Source organism: Antedon mediterranea, chromosome 11, assembly GCF_964355755.1.
Source record: "Antedon mediterranea chromosome 11, ecAntMedi1.1, whole genome shotgun sequence".
Lineage (NCBI taxonomy): Eukaryota > Metazoa > Echinodermata > Crinoidea > Comatulida > Antedonidae > Antedon > Antedon mediterranea.
The window spans coordinates 17754347-17777762 of NC_092680.1; the positions used below are offsets into that span (position 1 = coordinate 17754347).

At 35.4% G+C, this 23416-nt stretch overlaps 1 protein-coding gene across 2 annotated transcripts; it reads left to right on the forward strand.

The window, feature by feature from the left end:
- Positions 1-657: 657 nt before the first annotated feature.
- Positions 658-23328, forward strand: LOC140062113 (uncharacterized). 2 transcript variants are annotated; one of them, XM_072108167.1, is made up of 2 exons: positions 658-807; positions 21452-23328. In XM_072108167.1, exon 2 carries the CDS (start codon positions 21677-21679, stop codon positions 23003-23005), a length of 1329 nt encoding a protein of 442 aa, XP_071964268.1. In that variant the 5' UTR covers positions 658-807; positions 21452-21676; the 3' UTR covers positions 23006-23328. The 2 variants fall into 2 exon arrangements, with proteins under 2 accessions (XP_071964268.1, XP_071964270.1); XM_072108169.1 differs by lacking the exon at positions 658-807 and adding an exon at positions 20941-21101.
- The last annotated feature ends 88 nt before the right edge of the window (positions 23329-23416 follow it).

A 23416-nucleotide genomic window follows, 5' to 3' on the forward strand; every position in this document is an offset into this window, starting at 1 on the left:
TACTGGAATTTGACTAAATAAGGATAATTTGCTACTGTAGTAATAGGCTACACTTTCACTTAATTAGAATTTCTTTATAATAAATAGGATCGTTAATGTGTATTTTATCTATCTTTATGTACTGGATGTAGGATGGCTAAGCAAGCCTGTGAGCTACAGCGATTTTAATTGCTTTTTGCTTATCCTTGCCTCCTTAGATTTCCACCTGTCTTGTTTTTGTTACCTTGTTTTAAATGTATTTCGATGTTAAAGGCTAAATAAAGAATGAATGAATGAAATTGTTGTGCTTACTTTTTTTTTCAATTTCACCCAAACGGCCAAAATTCTTGAGCTGGGTGACGATACAGACCATGGGTACCTCCCTGGTACAGACCTTATAGAAATCGTGAAAAGTAGCTTTTACAAAAAAGTGTCTCTTAAAAAATACGCTTAAATTACCCACTCTTTATCACATAATTAAGAACCATTGTGCAGGGAGTTGTTACTCCCTGCATTTTGTAAGAAAATAATTACAAAAACATCGACAAGTGTGGAATTCCACTGTGTTAACGCCCTCTAGACAAAAAAAACCTCTCACAATGAATATGAGTCACTATTGAATGGTGGATAATAAAAGTGAGAAAGCACATGAATGGTTTCGTTAGATGCATTCATTCAGCAGTCAAGTTAGTAGCCGGTTGTAGGGGTTGTAGCAGCATTTAGCATTACCCGGGATAGAATCTATTCAATTTTGAAGGATAATCATTTAATATAAGCTCTATCGGTTTGTTGATTTTGGATTAGTTTTGCGCAACACAATTACGCAAGGTAAGTAGTTTTAACTATATATATTTATATTTATATTATATTATATAATATAAGAATATCACTTTTAATTCTATAACACACATGAATGTTTTATTGAAACTGCTATCGGAAGCTATTTATTACGAATTATTTTATATGTGACATTGAAAAGTGTTATAAATACACGATATTAGCGATTTTAATATAAAGATCAAGGGCATGATATTTATGGCGCACGTAAGATGATAAAATAAATATCGCCCCAGTTAAATAAGGACTATTATTAGGCCTACGTCCTGAGTAGTAATATGGCGTGTATATCACGGAGGGTGAAAGAAAGACATAAAAGAACACGGTCCATTTTACAATCCAATTTACACACAGACAGTAATTTCACCTTATTATCTACCGTACTGGAGCCATTCATAAACACTGGGGCAGATCATGGGATATGCATTTTTAGAGGGTGAGGAACACATTTCCTCCTTCACTTTGACGTCAAATCCTAAATTCATTCTGTTAGTAACCCAGTTTTAGGGGTTTTTCCCGGTGTCAGATCGGTGCCCTTTGTCGTAAATAAGCTTAGTTTTAATTGTTTTATCATAAATTTGTGGTAATATAATTGGATGTACTATGGTAATCAAGCATTGATATTAATATCCCGCGCTGTTATTATTATTTCTGTAAGCAGATGTCCAAGACTATTACAGTCTTCTCCAGCCAATTTGCCGTTTCACGTCTTTGCAATTGTCAGTTTATCATCGACAATTAATTCTAATTTCCGACGACTCGGTATCGTAAACTATATTATTCCAATTTCCATTAACATTGTCAAAGGAATGAGAGAGACTCAAGTTTTTATCGATAAACATGTAGGCCTAAAGGCCAATTTACACAGACGAGCGGTAACGGTGAGCGAAAAACCGCGTAGTTGGTCCCACGTAGAATCTCCTTGAGCGGAAACCGTCCGCGTTTCCGCTCCGCGTTGTGTGTATGAATAACATAGACTCATATCTTATACCGTTACCGCTCGTCTGTGTAAATTGGCCCTAGTATACAGAGAACGAACACGCGTTATGCATTATGTCACAAACATTTTTTTCCTATTAGGTTAAAGCAGAAACTATAGAGGGTCCGCCGCACACCATTTCGGTACTTCTTTTTACACAAACATTTTGTTTAATAGGCAAATGTTTACAAATTAGACAAAATGTATTTTAATTTTAATCGATTAGCCCTTTTGAATCATATCAGATTGTTATGTTCATAGACAATATAGGAGCCTACAGATCAAAGTTCACAAAATGTTACTTATCATCGAATTATGGTTTAATCAAACACCACTTATCACCTCTATCATACATAGGACAATGTGATTGATTCAAGAGGTACACACATTAGGCTATCTATTCATTAATTGAATTTCATTAGGGGTGGGGGAGAGGTCAAGTGAATGATCATACAACAGTAGTCGCACAAATGCATGAGCATTTATGCATAAAATTAGTAAATAGGCCTAATAAATTTGTCATTTGTAAATACTGTATATAAAAAACATTTACATTGAAATGAATTTCAACGGTTTCGGCTAACAGCAAATTAATATAGAACTTAAACTACATGGTGAAACTATCCCCCGCCTGACACAATCCCGGTATTTCTAGGACTGGTTTCGGGGTTGGTAAAAAACTAAGCCCCGCCGGAAACCATTCCGGTACTTCTAGAACTGGTTTCAGGGTTGGTAAAACTAAACACCGCCAGAAAACATTCGTGGTATTTTAAGGTTTCAGGGTTGGTAAAAAAACTAAACACCGCCGGACACCATTCCGGTACTAGAACTGGTTCGGGGTTGGTATAAAACTATCCCCCACCGGACACCATCCCGGTATTTCTAGGACTGGTTTCGGGGTTGGTAAAAAACTAAACCCCCCCGGACACCATTCCGGTACTTCTAGGAGTGGTTTCGAGGGAAGTACAAACTTAACGTAAACATGTGTCATTAAGCAAAGTTAACGAACTTATAATCATTTATTATAAGAGTTAACAATTGGTGGCATTTCCTTTATGGAGGCATGAGTTATGAATCTCTAAATCAACGAAGCTGCTTCGCAAACTTTCCGCACCACATTTTGGATGAAGACATGCCCCCACCCCTCCCATGTTTGTATTTTGGAAATATGGGTTCATGATATCGTCAGGAATTATAAAACATCGTATACGTTCCAAATGGTACTTTCGATATAAGCAATTGATTTATACAATAGGTAACACAATCTAATCATGAAATAGTAGGCCTGACAATAATACTAAATGTACAGTACAACTTTATTATTTAAAAACATTTATTTTAATTCTATATAAATTAAAAATGTTTTTGTTTGCTCGTACAGCAATCTATAACCATAGTAATTCCGAGATCAAAATAATTAATCCTGAAGCAGAAGGATGTGCGCGTTCCCATCTTAGATCAATCCCGGACAAAGAAGCACGTTCCGTGGTAATTTCTCCAATTTAACGACATTATGCATTTTCTTTAACGGTTACTATTAGTCGTAATTTTTCGTATCGAGTCTTATACACTGTAGTCATAGGCATTCAAACTTTCAACATACAGGATAGAGCTCCAATCATTTCCATCAGATATTTTAACGCGCGTCGTACGATGTAAAAGTGAGTAGGCGGCGCGGAGCCTACGAATATTTCGGCGCCGCTGGTGACACTCTTTACGTGCAAATAATTATTTTATGTAACCTCTAAAAATCGATTCAATGATGACGTACCCAGTAGTATTATCCTCTAAACATCAAAAGATAATTTAAAATACCATTAATACATTATTCGTATTTGAAATTATTATAATATCGATTTGAGGTCTATAAATAGAAGTAATTTTAACAGTTTGTCTAATATAGGAAACCATTTTAGTATCTGTAAGACAAATACTGTACATAAAAGACGTTAATTTCATCATCGTTATGATCGAGTAATTCCCACAATCATGTTGATTATTGCGGAACTAGTTGGTGTGGTGCCAGTATTCACAGGTGATTTTGGTTTTGATTGTTTTAATTTATTTCTTATTTTATTTATTTATCTATTTTCTTTTATGCTTTTTATTTATTTTTACAAGGGGGTGACTCGAGTTGGCAGGGTTGTCATGTCATGAATTTACATCTAAACCTCTGCTTAGGGAATGGATCATCTATAAGTATTATTTTGTTGTGATGGTCTTCACTTTCTTCATTCCACTCTCTCCCAGCGCGATGAAAGAAGATGATATGGTATAGGCATGTGATAATGATATTTATTATTATGATATTTATAATATAAATTATAGTAGGACAGCCTCTTATACGAAAATCAGCGAAGAAATAATTGTATTTACATGTTATCTTTTAATGATCACTATCAGGTTACTATCTCATCTTATTCTGATCATCTTCTACATTCGTCATTTTTAGTTATTGCAATTTCAATTCTGAATTTGCATTTAAATATGTAACATAATACTAATTATAGTTTTAAATCGATGATTCTGTACTTATAGATCTAAACGATATGCTTGGTCAAATATAGTGGAAACGTAAAGTATTTATACGTACACTTCATCATCTTCTTCATTAAAGCGTGGTTCCCATTTAGCGACGCAAATTGCAACGTAACGAAATGCCCTTCTAATAATAGTGTTTTCTACACAGTAGAAATAGTGTTTAGATCTTAAACATGTACTTACTTTTCTCACACATTTAGCCTTAAACATGTTTAGATATGAAACATGTTTAGGTTCTAAGTACATTCTAAACATGTGTAGTCTGTATCCAAGTCAACACATCAGTGACGTGTTGATTGTTAAACATGTGAAGCACTAATTTAAAAATTAATTTGCTATGTGGAGCTCATGTGTGGAGCTTGTTTCTACCACAGTAAAATCATATGCACATAACGCTAAACACGTACCTAAACATGTTGACTGAGCAAAATAGTGACATATTGACTGCTAAACGAGTTGAGGAAAACAACATGTAACTATAAACACGTGTAGGTTTTAAACACGCACTACGTGTTTTTAAATGTGTGGAAAAAGTGGGTACAATTACTTCTTTCTTACATACGTTAAAGATCTAAACACTAGTGTCGTCAGTAAAGCCATGGAGTATTACTCCATGGTGAAGCTACAGCCACACTTGTTACGTTTCACGGAATGGAAGACGGTACCGTTGGCAATTATTCAAGTTGTTTATACAGGCGCGCCTGTTAGTAGAGCAGTTAGTGCCATAAAAATAGCCAAGTTGTGCACTTTATTACCAAAGCATGAAACTTGCCACAAAGTTTCTTTGATGTATATAGATTAAAAATATCGGGGGGTGCCAAGTGTCCAACGTCCGGTATGGCGGCCATCTTGATTTCAAAATGGCCACCATAAAAACAAAAAGTGTTCATATCTTGGGAACTATAAACAGTAGAGACTTGATTCTGGTGTTAAATTGTTCACAAACCACATATTTCTATTTGCTCTAATGAAAAGTTTCGTGAAAAAATGACCGGAAATGACGTTTCTCCCAGTTTGACCTTTGACCTCTTATCTGTATATCTCAGTAACTACTGATCATTTTCAATCGATTTTGGTGTCATTTTGTTCAGAATAGAGACATTTATATTTGTAGTAATGAAACATTTTCACATAAAATGACTGGAAATACAATTTATAACCTTTGACATATATAATATGTGAACATACTGTATGTGGTTTACATTGGTATAAATGCACCTAATTTTTTTTAACGAAATAACTGACACTGCAAAAATGACCAGGAATTATTATTCTGAATTTTTGACTTTTGATGTGATAGGATAGGCGTAAAGTATGACAGATCACTGAGAAACAGCAATCACTGAGCTCATCTATGCCGACTTGTTTGCTAAACTGTGATGTGTCAATCGTTAGATAAAAGTTTTGGTCCTCTCTCCATCATCTTTTTTTTTTTGCACTGTATTATACCATATGGACAATTGTCTGAAATAAAAGTTGAATTGAATTGTTAGATGCCATTTGGAAATATTTTTGATGTAAAGTAGCATTCTTTCGTTGGCCTCTTTGATGTTGCATATGAGACAAGTTCGGAAAGTTTTCATTTTCATGAGTTAAGAGAATACCGTCTTTCAAAGTACTTACTCTACAAACTTATCCTGCATTTGTGCAGTAGACCTACTTTCATTAGTCAGAAACTCAGATAATTCTTGTTCATTTTCGTTGCATCTAAAAAAATGTACTCCATTTTTATGGTAATGGGCCTTTGCTGTAAACCATCTGAATCCTTTTCCTCGATTTTCTCTACTCATTGGTTTTTTAGCAAAATCCGAACCAAATCAATTCGTAAAAGACATCTCAATATAATTATTCAAGTAATTCTCAAATTAGTGACATGGACCTACAATATACTGTTCTGTACAAGACCTTTTTAGGCATCCACTTGTGGACTTTCACTTTCAAGGTCTTGGTCTCCTAATCATACAAGAAACAATGTCTGATTTAATCAATCAAAGTAGTGGGTCCAGACAAAGAAGGGGATGTAAGACCATCCACAGACAAAAAAGGGGGTATAAGACCATCACAGACAAAGAAGGGGGGTATAAGACCATCCACAGACAAAGAAGGGGGTATAAGACTATCCACAGACAAAGAAGGGCGTAAGACCATCCACAGACAAAGAAGGGGGTGTAAGACTATCCACAGACAAAGAAAGGGGTATAAGGCCATCTACAGACAAAGAAGGGGGTGTAAGGACCATCCACAGACAAAGAAGGAGGTGTAAGACCATCCACAGACAAAGAAGAAAGGGGTGTAGGACCGTCCACAGACAAAGAAAGGGGTGTAAGGCCATCCACAGAGAAAGAAAGGGGTGTAAGGCCATCCACAGAGAAAGAAGGGGGTGTAAGACCATCCACAGACAAAGAAGGGGTGTAAGACCATCCACACACAAAGAAAGGGGTGTAAGACCATCCACACACAAAAAAGGGGTGTAAGACCATCAACAGACAAAGAAAGGGGTGTAATACCATCAACAGACAAGGAAGGGGATATAAGACCGTCCACAGGCACAGAAGGGGTGTAAGACCGTCCACAGACAAAGAAAGGGGTGTAAGACCGTCCACAGATAAAGAAGGGGGTGTAGGACCGTCCACAGACAAAGGGGGTGTAAGACCACCCACTGACAAAGAAAGGGTATAGGACCACTTACAGACAAAGAAGGGGGTATAAGACCATCCACAGACAAAGAAGGTGATGTAGGACCATCCACAGACAAAGAAGGGGGTGTCGGACAATCCACAGACAAAGAAGGGGATGTAAGACCACCCACAGACAAAGAAGGGGGTGTAAGACCATCCACACACAAAGAAGGGATTATAAGACCATCTACAGACAAAGAAGGGGGTATAAGACCATCCACAGACAAAGAAGGGGGTATAAGACCATCCACAGAGAAAGAAGGAGGTGTAAGACCATCCACAGACAAAGAAGGGGTGTAAAACCATCCACACACATAGAAAGGGGTGTAATACCATCAACAGACAAAGAAAGGGGTTTAATACCATCAACAGACAAAAAAGGGGGTATAAGACCGTCCACAGACAAAGAAAGGGGTTCAAGACCATCCACAGACAAAGAAGGGGGTATAAGACCATCCACAGACAAAGAAGGGGGTGTAGGACTATCCACAGACAAAGAAGGGGTGTAGGACTATCCACATACAAAGAAGGGAGTGTAGGACCATCCACAGACAAAGAAGGGGTGTAAGACCATCTACATACAAAGAAAGGGGTGTAAGACCATCCACAGACAAAGAAGCGGGTATAAGACCATCCACAGACAAGGAAGGGGGTATAAGACCATCCACAGACAAAGAATGGGGTATAAGACCATCTACAGACAAAGAAGGAGGGGTAGGACCATATTACCGAGGAAGCATAGGCCTACAAAAAGAAGATGCAATCAAAATAGGCCTACCAGCCACTTGGAAAACAATAAATTGTAGAATAACTGAGGCTTGATTGTTGAAATATAAAGGGTTCTTTGTAAGGTCATTAATAATATATTGATATAAACACGATCATCATACTATTCATTTGACATTCAAATACAGTCTATCTCGAAAAGAAGCTCATACTATCACCTTTTCGAGGTTTTACGGTATTCCATAACATGTATGTTATTTCCTCTGTCAAACTATTAAAACTTTTAGCGAATCAGAAGGTGCCAACATCATTGAACTAATGGTACCACCAAAAGCACAATGTTTACCAATTTTATGTACTATATACAATTTAAGTCCATTAATCATTTAATATAATTACGCCTATCAGGTCAAAGTTTAGTTCAAAATTAGGTGCATTTAAGACCACCAAAAACCACATACAGTATATTCACATAATTAAAAATCAATAATTAAATGTCAAAGGTCATAAATTGTATTTCCGGTCATTTTATGTGAAAATGTTTCATTACTACAAATATAAATGTATTTATTCTGAACAAAATGACACCAAAATCGATTAAAAATGACCAGTAGTTACAGAGATATACAAATACGAGGTCAAAGGTCAAACTGAAAGAAACGTCATTTCCGGTCATTTTTTGACGAAAATTTTCATTAGAGCAAATAGAAATATATAGTTTGTGAACAATTTGAGACCAGAATTAAGTCTCTAATGTGTATAGTTGCCAAGATATGAACATTTTTTGTTTTTATGGTGGCCATTTTGAAATCAAGATGGCCGCCATACCGGACGTTGGACACTTGGCACCCCCCGATATTTTGAATCTATATACATTATAGAAACTTTGTGCCAAGTTTCATGCTTTGGTAATAAAATGCACAGCTCATGTCATTAACTGCTCTACTATGTACGTTTTTACAAACCTTGCTCACAACACAAGGTCGTAAGCGCAACGCAAGTAATTTGGCCAATCACAATTCGATGTATCACTATTCATCGCTTCGTGATTGGTCACATTTTTTGCGTTCTCTCACGTCCTAATTTCGTTGTGTCCTAGCTAAGATTCATATCAAGCCTTAAGTAAAGTGTACGGACGCGTGTTACAGTACGTGTCATGTATATATTCGCTAATGATTTGTATGTTACGGAAGCCTGTTAAAAACAGGTAGGCCTACAGATAAAAAGGTAGGCCTAAATCTAAACACGGTTTATTTATAGTGATACCTTGTTTAAGAATGTATAGGAGACTGTGTACCGGTAATTTATTATAATTTTTGATCAAAAACGAATGAAGCTACACAATCTTATATTATTATTCTTGGAAAGGTTATGAAAGGAATTATAAGGCTAGCTAAGTGTTGGAAAAACAAGATGAAATATTGATAATCAGAGAGTAATATTTGACGGCATAGATCTACTTTCAGCAGCGGTACAAAAAGAAATAACAGACTTGAGGGGTTTAATGTAATTAATCGTCTCACTTCTTACAATAAGACATGTTTTAGATTAAATGTTGCTTTTAACGCGACTGATCGTAATGTCAGATTGTTTCGAAGAACATTGATGACGTCGCATGTCTAAAAATAAAATTATAAATTAATGTGTTGTAGCCTGAAAATTAAAACCAAGCTCTAGTATAGGTGGAATACACAGTATGTGAGTTCTACACTGTAAAAATAGTGTTTAGATCATAAACATCTATTTTGTACCCACTTTTCTCACACATTTAGCCTTAAACATGTTTAGATATGAACATGTTTAGGTTCTAAATACATTCTAAACATGTAGTCTGACTCAACACATCAGTGGAGCAATGTAAATGTTGCATGTACTTTTTTACTAAAGCAACCTTATTATCCTTACAGTATGTTTAATCTCCGGTATATTTAAAGATACCTTCTGGTTGTTCGATTTAGCTAACTTTTGTGTTACCATTGTTACACAGCAGATTACCTGTGCAGCGGATGGAAATTGTGGAATTGTCCGTATAGCCTATTTTTGTGATTTCTACTGTGAATATCTAGGACTTTCTCACGTTTATAAAAGTGTACAGCGTTGAGTTCATCATATAAAGTTTACTATAAAATGCTAATAATAAATAAGCTTGAGAGTACACCGACCCAGCTTTCAGTAACCTTATGGCGGAGTCAACTACAGAATATTAAAATCGCAATGCTATTTACAAACTCTTTCTGAAAATATGTCATTAAATAAATGAAGCGGAATCACAAAAGACAAACTGAATATACAGTCTAGCAGTAAATGTACAGTAATCTAATGTGCTACATCATCAAATCCATTGAATATTGTAATGGATTCAAATAGTTATCGGTACAGTATCTTAGGCAAATATTACAGTGTCACATAATGTATCACATTTAACACATCATTGGCCTAATCAACGTTATCACTCGTCATATGTGATACATGTTACACTATATTATAATAGTACCCGTATACTGTAGTACTCGACAAACAAACAAATTAATCAGGTGAATATTGGTCGCACTGGTATTCTGATAGATTGTCACATTACCCAAAACAAAACCGTGCTAACACCCGATTCTGTAGCTGTCACTCGATAGAGTTTAACTGACTATCTCAAGTCACAGAAACGAGTCTGGCCGTTTGCTATACTGTAAATACTTTTAATACACGATATCTCTAAAACTGCGCGACGGAGTAAAATTTAAAGACGACCGGTACGAATATCATCGACGAGAATTAAGTGTGAGAACCTCTTTATATTGGCCTACTTTTAAATCAAGATTTACATTGAAATTACTGTTAGTAGACAGATTGTGTGTCGTGGTGATTTACCATGTATGGTACCGTAGGCCCTATATTCACTGAAGTAAAAAAAAAAAGCATTTTTATAATTGTTATTGCACATGACATATTTTCATTCGCAAAGGCATAAAGAAGCTGTAACGGTGATAAAAATCAGTCATTTCTATGTATACAATCTCTAACATTTCCATGAAGGTTGTCTAAAGTTCATGCGAATAGTTCCCTTTGGAACGGTAAGCCGTCACAAACCATGACGAGAATAATACGGAAACTATTTGTATTCTATTCAAATCATCTAATGATATCAGGAACTAGGACACACATCTGTTTTCTAGTGGTTTAACATTCACTTATTGATGCATTCCTCAATACATTTTTTGTGTAATTCGTGAATAATACGTAAACATATTTTGTGCTTGAATCGTTTAATATAATTTTATTATCATATTTTATTATTCATTTGAAGTACCCGGTAAACACAAATGTGCAATTTTCCGGTAGGTTGAACAATGCACTTAAAGAAACATTTCAAAGCACATTGTGGGATTCAAAATAGTGGCAAACGATATTTATCTTGATAATCAATCTATAAATAGACGAATATGTTTTCAAAATGTTTGTCTAGTCTACGCGCATGATTGCAATTGTCAAATTGATATGGGATTAAAATGTTGCTATATGTCGTGACTAGTTTACCTGGATAAACCAATATTGGCCATTGGCTCTTTTACATCGTTGACGACGCCAATGTGCGGTATCGTTTATGAACTCCACAACGTACGGCACTGTCTGCTGCTACATACCACGTTCGTTCACATAAGTTTTTAGCAACAATATGACACAAATGGAATTTCATAAGTAGACTATACGTACGTAAAGTATGTCTCAAATAAACACGTATGTATTAACATGTTGCGTTACCGTGAAGCTAATCGTCGTCCGTACATTAGCCGTTTGCAGATTTTATTAGTAACATTACATTTTGTCGTGTGAATGCATCGTATCTCATTCAAATTATCTCATTATTTGAACGTATAGTGTACTCAATGTCAAGGTCAGTGTTCGTACTGCATCGTTAACTGTTATCATCCCTCATTACTTATCGCCATGCGTGCGTAGCGCATTATGCAGTACCGTATCGCATCCCATCCTGGTACGTGTGACTTGAGGCCTACTTCTAGCATTATTCATAATATATAATAAAAATAGCTGGAAAAAATTCTTTATTATGTAATTGATTCAATATTTTAATTTTTTTTTAAAGCAAATTCGCCAGTAAAGAAGGGTTAAGAAATAAGAAATAGACAACAAACAGATTGTGCAAGTTGAGGGGAAGACCTACCTCCACTCAATATAATCTCTAGCCTTCTAAATTAACAGTTTACTTGTTGGGTGACCTACATCTAAATTTTATCTAACCCACATAACCCGACTATATGTTGTATTGCATTGACAAAAGCCTACAGATTATATAAGCTCTAACGTTATAAAGCTATGGAATATCATTATTTTCTAGTTTTTCATTTCCTTTAAACGATCGATATATTTTGTGTAATGTAAGTAGCAATATATACATACCGTACTTCACAGCTTATTCACTGAACCTGGCTGATATTAACAAACATATTAAAATAGATCGACGGCAGACTAAGGCCTCAGCTAAAAAGATCCACGGGATAAAAGACAATGCCTATAAGTTCACGAAGCTTCCAAAATGTTCTTTCTTGTATTTATCTAATCATCCCCCCCCCCCCCCCACAAACGATTGTGGGTCACATGACGTGCAATAGTACCTTGTGGAAATATAACCTTTCATCATTCACCTCGTGACTTTATTTTGTACCATTGCACTCATAAACATTCATTATTTTGTACCATTCCACTCATAAACATTCATTATTTCATCAGTCCTTCAATACAAATACTTTGCTATATATATTTATGTCTCTTTTATCTTTATACTCTTGTGTTCGGCGATATTAAATTTGTCCTTTTCACTCGGTTACTACAGGAGTGCATTATTTATAGGAGAATGCCAACAAGCTTATTACTCTGAACTGCAACATAACCGAGATTGCTTTAGGGAGTTAAGTATATGTTTGTAACATGGCTTTTAATGAACGAGATACACAGTACAGTGATAGTATTGCTACAGGCCAAGTTCAGCAATAACACTGACGGTTATATTAACATTCATTTTTTAACCTATTTTTCATTTATTTGAATAGCCTAATAACACTGTAAATGATACCACAAAATACTTTTCGATGTATTAACTGTGCAGGCCATATTTACTAAGTTGTATTGGCTGGCTGCGTTCCTTTGCAATACATATTAATAACTCATTGCATCCGTGCACTGCAATGTGTGTGTACTTATAAATATACGCAAAATTAAAAGAAGACGTAGACGCAACGCAAACAAGTTGACCAATGGAAAACGACAGGTCAAATAATCCATCGCTTGTGATTGGTCAGATCACGAACGTTGCGATTACGTCTAATTGCGTTGCGGAACGTAAGCATTATAATCCTGATGGTGAACATTCAGCATACTTTTTCGATTTATTAACCTTTGTAAATTAAATTATTTTGTAGTGTCATTTATTCAAGCGATTGATAATTTCCCTACAGAGCAGATTTTACTTATCTAAATAAATCGAATTATTTCGCTCGGCCACTAAACGAATAGGATGAGATTAATCCACCATAATTACCGTAACAATCTGTTGTAAATAGATTAACGTAGCCTGGAATAAAACAATTCATGAATATGATATTGTATATAATAATTTTGTTTATTTGACTGTTACTCAACCGGACCATAAATTTATAGGTGATGCTTGCTCAAAGATACCCAAATGATTTGTCAGTCGGTCGGTCGGTAAACACTAAGTTGAGCACGTGACTGCAGCCATGTAGGCTATATGGCCTTGTTTTTAAATGTATTTTAAAACCTTCCCATTCGTAATGTTGATAACCCTGTGGTTAACGAACTGAGCACAGCAAAGTGGGGGGAAATGTGGGATTTAGAAACTATTATGGCACCATAATTGGATGCAAAATGTCGGATAATTTTAAATGTTGTTTAAAACCTTTCCAGAATCTCGGTCCTGTTTATAGGCCTACTCACAAGTATGAATGTATGCAGTAAAAACCCCGCATATTAACAGTAGATTTATTAGCCGATACCTAGCCTGCTCCGATCCTTCCCACCATGACATATTGTGTTATAAATTAATATGCAAATGTTGTTTCTAATTGTTATCAATTTTACGGCACTGTGTAAGTCATAATTTAACGCGAATTCAGTAGAAATTAATTATTAGTTATTTAAAATTATGCATAAAATGCTTAGCCATCTGTTTAACATTAGTTACTCAATGATGGAGAAAAACAAATGATTTAGTCACACCAAAGTCTCAATTTACGAATAATTCATCAGACTACGGTATAATATTCACAGTACTTAGAAGCTCTGAAGCTCATGTACTAAGGCAAGACTTGCCTCAGGTCTGTATTTATTGTCTTTTTTTATTATTTATTTATTTCGATTTTTGTTATAGTCATACTTTTTTTTTGTCTGAAAATACAAGCTAAAGTAGTATACGTATGAAACGCCATGTGTGCCAAAATATTTATATGTATACTAATATTAAGTCAAAACTAACTGTAATATAAGCCTACACTACGCTGACTTTAAACATGACACACGATTCCTAGGATGAAATAGGCATCAAGTCAGAAAAATAGAATGCCTGAAATATTCTGTTCTACATCAGTAACAATAATATCCAGCTCATGTTGACGGTCGTCGCGAAGTGTATGATTCAGTATGACGCTTTGTGTCGTAAAACCGAAAGACAGCATCATCAGGTTTACAGTTAATAATATATAACTTCAAAGGTAGTGTAAATATTTGTTAACTAACAACAAAAAGAACACCTTACAATAAACAATAATTCATTTTCATGCCTAAGTTTCAACACTCACTGTGTAAAGTTGATGGTTCTGTGGATATTTCTTTGATTCGCTTGCGTGCATGTTTTCCGTCCGTCATAAGGTTTTGTCTAATTTCACTAATATCTATTAATGATTGTCTTGTTATTTGTTGATTTTTGCATTTATATTATATGTTATGTCTTACTCATTACTTGTTTGCTTTCTCTTTTAATTTTTCTTTTTTACTGGGCTTTATTTTTAATGTATATATATATATATATATTTTATAAATGTTGTATTTTTTATTGTTTGTTATGTGCAATTTGGACCCCATTGGAAATAGGCTGGTTTTTCCGGCCTAATGGGTGTTCCTGATGCTCGTTATTTTGTCTTTTGTCTATTTGTTATTTTAATGTTGAGCATCAAATAAAAAAAATCAATCAATCAATTCAACACTGCTAATGGTGACGTAGGCCTACTGTATGGTCACTGTAGGGTGATGATGAAATAGAATATAAAAACAATAAATAAAAGGTTTCTTTTATGTAGTATTCCATATTCTCATGATTAGGCCTATACCGTATTCCTGTTTTCGATGATATAGCCTATATTATTAACATTTCGCATAGTAAAAGTCGTTTAGATTCGATCGATATCATCCGCGTCAATCAAATTTCAATTTCAAATGGTTGTATCTGTTTCTACTTTATCATTAGTAACATCTTCATCAGAGAGAGAGAGGCTAATGTGTATAGGTAAAGCGTGACATAACACATTGCATGGTCTAATTACTTCCCAGCGTTAGCAATTGCACTTCACAAGTTCGTCTATGAAATGAAATTCTTGATTGCCAGCTGGTGACCAGCGATTCATTTGATATATTGATACTTTACGGTTAATATTATAGTCCTAAATTTAATTCAAACAATATCCGATTGTCGGTGTAATTGTATCTCCACATGTGACAATGTGTGTCCTGTATTATAGGTGAATTCCGTAATACTGAGCATTCAAGTAATTAACATTTTATGTAGGCCTGTTATATGGAAGGTTAAGTTAAGGGTTATGGTCTATGATACAGGTGAAAACATGTAAAAATTATTAATATACTATTTTTCAGATACTATAATATCGTTACGTATACGCAAGGCAATCTAACAAATGGTTGGTGAGCTCCGGAGATCAATGGGTTATTTGTGGCTGCGACACGATCAGTCAGACGCCCATAACATACGCGCGGATTTTTTATAGTACAGTACACTGTTGGTATTGTCGCAGCCAGACATAAGATCAAATGGCTGTTACGAGTTCCTATCTTGGCAAGGCGAGCTCAGTGCCCTGTTAGATCGTCTTGGTTATACGTTTCTGTGTTCTTCATCTCATCTCATTTGTTTATTTATTCACCCATAATTGTGCATTCGTATCCGGCCTCCACGTCATCAACGTCCGTCAGCCCATCGTCCATTACCATCTATTAATTCATCAACTCATCCATTTATCTTATTTACAAACTTTCATTCATTTATCCAATTCATCTGACCTTCGTTTTGTCTATTATTTAGCTTTCAAGTAATTTTTACGAATTACTTACATGAACAAGCGAAATTGAAGTAAATTGTTTGGTTACATACGGTAGTGTACACTATATAAAAGCTGTTTTTAAAAAATGGTAATGTAAGCATCATTATGCATGGTTTAAATCAACATCCAACAATGACGTCAAAGGTGTAATGGATAAACAAATAAAACGTTTTTAAATTAAATTCTCTAGTACTAGGCCTACGCTACTTTACGCGGATTTAGACTGTATATATATATATTATTATATATATCAATCCAAAGGCAAATTACTGAAAAAATGACAATGCTGTGGGTATCAGTGGACGGATCTCAATGGAGAAAAAAGCTAAGTAAAACAGCCAGAAAAGTTAGCAGAGCTTTCGGGCAACACTAGCCCTTCATCAGTGCAAGTATATATATATAATTTTTGCTTGGGACGTGTAGGCCTATAGGATACAGTACTCTGTGTATCATATGCCAATTATTGGTATTATTGGTAATAAATATTAGTAATACTGTACATGAAGGATTGTCATCGCAGAATGCGTCAAATGGTTCAGTTATCAACCCGTCTAAACACATTACAAACGCGTCAATCGAATAATTCGCACGTTATGTAATACAAAATTATAGAAACAACGCGTATTAGATCATGAATCAAACGTTCACAATTCAAAACTCTTCTTTGGATTTGTTTGTGTGAACCGAGCCAGATTTGTTATTGATCGATTATTACACCATTCATTCAAAACGCGTTAAAGATCATGCGAACCTGTCTTTTGTGACGCGTTTCTCGTTTTGTCTTGATATCGCCTGCGCGTTTGTGCGTGAATCACTAAAATAAATATTTATATATTGATAACTATTTTCATACCATCTATTTAAAATGAATAGTCTGTTCATAATAGATCGATTTATTTGATAAAAGCATATCTGCAGGACAATCGAGTTGTGTGATAAAAAGCCACTGAACAGATTATCGTGTATAGTGAGTAGGCCCTAATTGTGCATTTAATCGAAAATTATGCATAAGCTATAATGATAATCATTACTATATATACATTTGTTGATATATATACTGTACTGAAATACACTCGCCAATTTGGTTCGCCAATTGTAGAAGACAACAAGAAACTCAAAGCGCGAAAATAAAAGGTAGCGAAAATGTAAAATCGCGAAAATTTAGGGCCGCGAAAATGTTGGGCTTTACAGTAAATATATTTGTTGTATGACCTTTAAATAGGTGGCAACAAAAATCACAATATGCGGAGCGGTCCAAAAGACAGAACAAAAAATATTTACGAGGTTTCTAATGCTATCCATTGTTGAATTATCATTGTAAATATACGGTATTTGAGACTATCGCATGGGCATAAAGAAAGATGTTTACATTATAGGCCTAATATACGCCATTTTAGTTCAATAACACAGTGTACCCGCCTTAAAAATCGCAATAAATCGATCATTCTTTTTATCAACATTCTGTATCGTCTGGCTATTGACGGTTTACAATCGCCAAATAGAAATGTACAGTACTGATTTTACTTTTAAGAGATAGTTTATTATGCAGTCGATTCTCGTATGGCATGACACCGTATTATAAACTGCCAGACTTTGTTAATCCCATCCACAGCACATTTTACAATATCTAAATCAATTTAACTATGATCTTTAATAATCGGGAAGCTAAAACACTGACTATGGCTTACAGGCATATATTTGGGAAAGAAGAGGCAAAGGCCTACTGTAGACCTATACTATCTATTTCCGAAATATATCATAGGAATATTTGGTAAAACAGAATCTCATTTATATCACATGTGGTGCCTGTATCAAGTAAGGTTGGGTTAAGGTAGGTTACTACTAGAACATGTGATGTTACATTACCAAATAATCCTATAATACTTCGGAAATAGATACAGTACCGAGAGAATCAGCTACTTTTTCTATAGAACCCAACTAAGAACCCCATCTTCACAACCTAAAATAGCGTAGACTGTACTCGTATTTTGGTGGCTATGCTTGACAAATCTAATAACTTTATTATGTTGTTTATCAAGTCATGTCACCGTATACTTTAAAAGATGGCATCAGATATCAACATGACGTGCGATATTCAGATACTCCACTAAGTGATTAAATTATTATCGGTTAACGAGGATTGAAATAAATCCATAAAGAGACTTAAGCAGTTAGAATTAGCGGAAAATTGATGACGAAGATTATGCTGTCTGCTCGGCTTCGATCTGTGAATCTTAATTGCTTCTATCGTATGGCTAACTCTTCTGTTATATTATTAGTGTAGTTTTTATTTTAATTAATTAAATAGTCTCTATAATTAACGATAGCTTAAAAAGTAAATGCTAGGCCTATAAATAATTGTGTAAAACGGTTTTGAGGTAAATCTCTCAACTGAGAATACGGGCGAAGGCGAAGAGGTTGCGACTAAGATTTATGTTAAGCTTTTTTATTTTTACCGGTTTACTGTATAGTCACAGACAATTCGTACACTGGAATGTCTGCCTCAATTTGCCTTTTTATTAAAACTTTTACTTTCTTCTGTACAAATGCGCAGGCGCAATGCAATTGAGTTGACCAATCACAAGCGACAGTTCGAATGGTCCATTACGTCGTTGTGATAACTTGCTTTACATTAATTAATAGTGGTAAAGTGTGGTTCCCACGATTGGAAGGGCATTTTCTTACGTTGCGTAGATTGCGTTACGTTGCGTCGCTAGTGAGAACCAAGCTTTAACAAGTTGGTTCTCCCGCTAGGATGGAGGATGTAAGCGCAACGTAAGTGATTTGACCAATCACAGGGGATAAATAAATTATTCTGTCGCGTACTGTTTTAAATGCTTCATAATTTATTTGAGAATTACTATTAAATTACCAATAGGGACAGTGTCGAGTAATCTAATACCGTTAATTCGTTGATCGGTGATTTCCTGAGGGGGAAAACGTAAATAAATATTACATGTCAACTTTCCGATCGAACCATGTTTACGAAGTAAGGTTTTCATCGGGAGCACTCTAAACTTGATATCCACAGAAACTGAAGCTAATCGTTCTACTGTAGTCCCACTGATTGCTGTTCGCTTTGTTTATGGTGTTGAGGATGAAAGTTATTGATGATAACCTACCTAGGTTTATTTGCTTTGAAGTAGTTATTAATGTATTACTATAGGCCTACAAATAACTTAAGTTATATTCCTTACACTTCCTTGACACTTGTTGTTGTCTTTCGAAGTCGTCTAGGCGACTACCAATGAGGTACTAGGTCTTTCTCGGTCATACATGCTACCTTAATCAATTTATGTTAGTATTGCAATAATATATTAATATTGTAAATGTAGGCCTAAATATAATCTCCACGATCAGTCCACTTAAAGATCATCTCTTTGATGATCGGTCCATGTAAAGATCATCTCCACGATCAGTACGTAAGTAACACATCCAGATGGTCGGTTCATGTAAAGATTATCTCCACGATCAGTACATGTAAGTAACACATCCAGATGGTCGGTTCATGTAAAGATTATCTCAAGATGATCAGTCCATGAAATCATCTCCAGATTATCAGTACATGTAAAGATCATCTTCAGATGATGGTCAATAAAAAGATCGTCTCCATGATCGGTCCATTTAAAGATCATCTCCACGATTAGTACATGTAAAGAACATATCCAGATGATCGGTTCGTGTAACTATGTAATAAAGATCATCTCCGGACAGATGATCAGTCCATGTAATCATCTCCAGATGATCAGTCCATGTAATCATCACCAGATGATCAGCAGTCCATGTAATCATCACCAGATGATCAGTCCATTTAAAGATCATCTCCAGATGATGGTCAATAAAAAGATCGTCTCCATGATTGGTCCATATACTAATAATAGATGATTGGTCCATGTAAAGCTCTTCAGATCTTGTGAAAGATGTTTGTCCATGCAACGTACTGTAAACAATGTTAACGTTTTATAACAGTATATGGGGAGTTATGTTCTCCTTTGCTATGATATAATATATACTCGAATAATTACTAATTTGATAAAACGTAAACATAAACTCAAGTACTGAACTTATGGATGCCTACTGACGTCATGCTCGTAATTTATGATTAACTCTGTCAAACGATAATACATAAAAATTATTTCTTAATTTTTAATATTCTAAATTTTAGTTATGTATCGACAGTTTTCTATATCAATACCGCTTAATGCAATGTCAAACTTGGATATTCATAAAGCGGTGACGTCAGTAAGAACAGATAGGTAATTTGTTACATAAACGAAACGACAACAGAACTATAGTATTTAATGTGTAAATGTGCGCCATCTGTAACTGATCTTAAAAAAAGCATGTCATGTGCGTAAAGCGTATGCTTTTAAACCGCGTGAGGTTGTACACACATTCAGTTCCTGAGGAAGAGTATTAATAACAATCTGAAAATAAGGATTTTTCATTTCCGCCATACTCCTTGCAAATTGGATGTATTTACTTAACATAGAATGTTGTCAAAAGATTATTGGGTTAATGGTGATATAATACTAATTTTAACAAATTGTGCAAACAGTGCGTGACGTTACTGTAGCATATTACTAATTATACGGTCCATCGTTTAAAGTCTAGCCTTAATTGATGTTTGAACTGTGTAAACTATACGCCATTTATTAACCTTTATTCTACAATATAAACTAAGCAAGCATAGCGGCACTCAACATTCCAGCGGAAATTATATACTTAATTTGACTTTTGACGCGAAAATAATGAAACAGTATTTAACTAGATTGTGTCTATAGATCCGGATGTTTAGCGATCCGTGTAGCATGTCACACCTGGTCTGTCGGCTCTATATTGTATTCATTTTATCCAGTGGATTTAGAAATCACGCTAACAAGCAAGTTGCTGAGTTCAGTTTGTTTGTACCGTACTGTATAAAGGAAACAAGTAGAGAATTTTAACAAATTTGAAAGAAAGACTGAATAGCTGTGGGTATTTTGTAAGCCTAAACAATCACGTCAGGTACGGTACCGTACTAAACTAAACGATATGCTACCGTATGCAAATTGTTCAGGTGTGGTGACGTACAGAGCAATGGATTGCATGGGTCTGTTTCTGACAAATCGTTTTGTAGGCTATACTAAACGCAAATTTACGTACATGCGCGTACAAGCAATGTATCCGAATTTGTGACGCAAACGTAAATAGTGTGTCCTATCTAATCGTTTTGTCACTGACGTGTAAAGTGAGGATTGATGTAAATTTGAAATTGATCTAGAGAACAAATTCTCATTTACATTTTGCGTATGTTAGTTCCCATGTGAATCAATTATAATAAATATTAATCATGCGTCTGACATTTTCTTTTGCAGATTGTTGTACAAATAATGCGACACACCACACCAATGCTGCAGGTTAAACGTGTACGGCTATGAAGGACGGCGCTGCTGCTGATCTGATGTTTAATACCATCAACCGAAAAGGGTGTGTTTAGAGATTAATATATCCATGTGCATGTTGTGAAGGCCAGGTGTGGTGCATGTTGTGAAGGCCAGGTGTGATGCATATTGGTGTTGTTCAAGCTAGGTAACGTTGAAATGGAAGCCGGGCAGGTGGTTGCCCCAACGGCAGATATCAAGCAATCTGTGTCTGAAGACAATGTTGCAGCTAAAAGCAGACAACGTGATAAATCGGTTAAAGGAAAGAAATCAAGCAGAGAAAGAAAAGCTACATCTTCGTCAAAAGACTTGACGACGCACAGGGATGCGCTGCAAAATGTGACGTCAGCACATCCTGAAACTCTAAACCAAAGCTCAGATACATTGCCAACGGGGCGACGAAGAGTACGCTCTGTCGATAGCGCAATATTTGCAAAGAAAAGGAAAAAGAGGATGGTAAAAAAACAAGTGGTTGGTGTTATAGAGGATTTAGAAAATGTTATCTATGAAATAAATTCTGTGACATCTGAACTTAGAGGCGTGTTGAACCAAATTGATCGAGTGACGTCACATCTTGAATTATCCGTCGATGGATTAGACATATCTGAGGATAATATATTTATTAAATCGTCCAGAGAAAAGCAGAAGAGTGTGCAAGCGGCAAAACAGAGGTCAGCTTCTTGTGCTTCTCTGGCGACGCTGAGTCGTTACCGTCAAGAGATAAACGCGTCAACACAAACGCATGAAAGACACGAATCATTGACGCGTCATCAAAGTGAAACCTCTCCTCCAAAAGATAAGACCATTTCAGCAACAAAAGAATTTAAATACAAACATATTAAAGAGAACAAACGACCAACGACATCAAATAAATCGCCATCTATAGACATTCCATTTGATCCAAAATGTCTACAATATAGCTCACAGTTATCTCTAGCAAGTAGTTCAGGTAGATTCCCGTCCAACTGTGGTAGCTTAGCCGCTAGCGTGTCTTCCATGACTGGTGTATTATCATCAAGTCTCAACAGTCTCAATACAGGCTACAATACATCACTAGAAGAGATCGATTTTGGGATAAGTTGGCGGAAGAGAACATCACCCGGACCGTGCGTCACTGCTGACTCTTCATATCGGACTTTAAGCGAAACTAATTCTCTTTACTTTGAAGATGTTCTACTTCAGCAAAACAATAACTCACTTAATTCATCTACGTATAATTATAACACGAATAACGTTTGTACTTGTGATAAGGAATTTAATATACTTGGTTTGGAAAAGAGTATAGAATCGCCATCGATGTATAGACAGATTTTTTCGACCACAAACTCCAGACGTAATCGCTCTACGACAGCATCCATATCTTCTCAAATCTCATGTTTTTCCAGTGAAGATCTTCTAAAGGATTTTAGTGCTGATTACGACAGAGAAATAAACACATGGACTACTTTTGCATTGGTACATATTGATGCAGACGAACTGGGGGACTAAACGACAAAAACTACGATTAAAAGTAATATGCCTACTGTACAAGGATTCATATTGACGTGGTATTAGATAGTGTAAACAATTGTTAGGCCTACTAAGAACACATCTATCGGGTAGTGGGGTGTGGACGAAACAAATATCTGACGGTGCAAGTGGTGATTTTGGGTGCGTTATGGGGGTTATTTTAGGGGTAAATTAACGTTCAATAATAATATAAATACATGTTAATTTAGTATGCTACATTGTTAACGTCATATCGTAGCATGTGTGTAAATCAATTGAAGGCTGAAGATATTACGTAACAATAAAGACTTTTATTCTTATGATTTATTGTTCTCTATGTTGTTTTTGAATACTTAAATCTATTCAGGACTAAGTTCGCAAACCCGAAATGTGTAAGCCTAAGCCTATTTA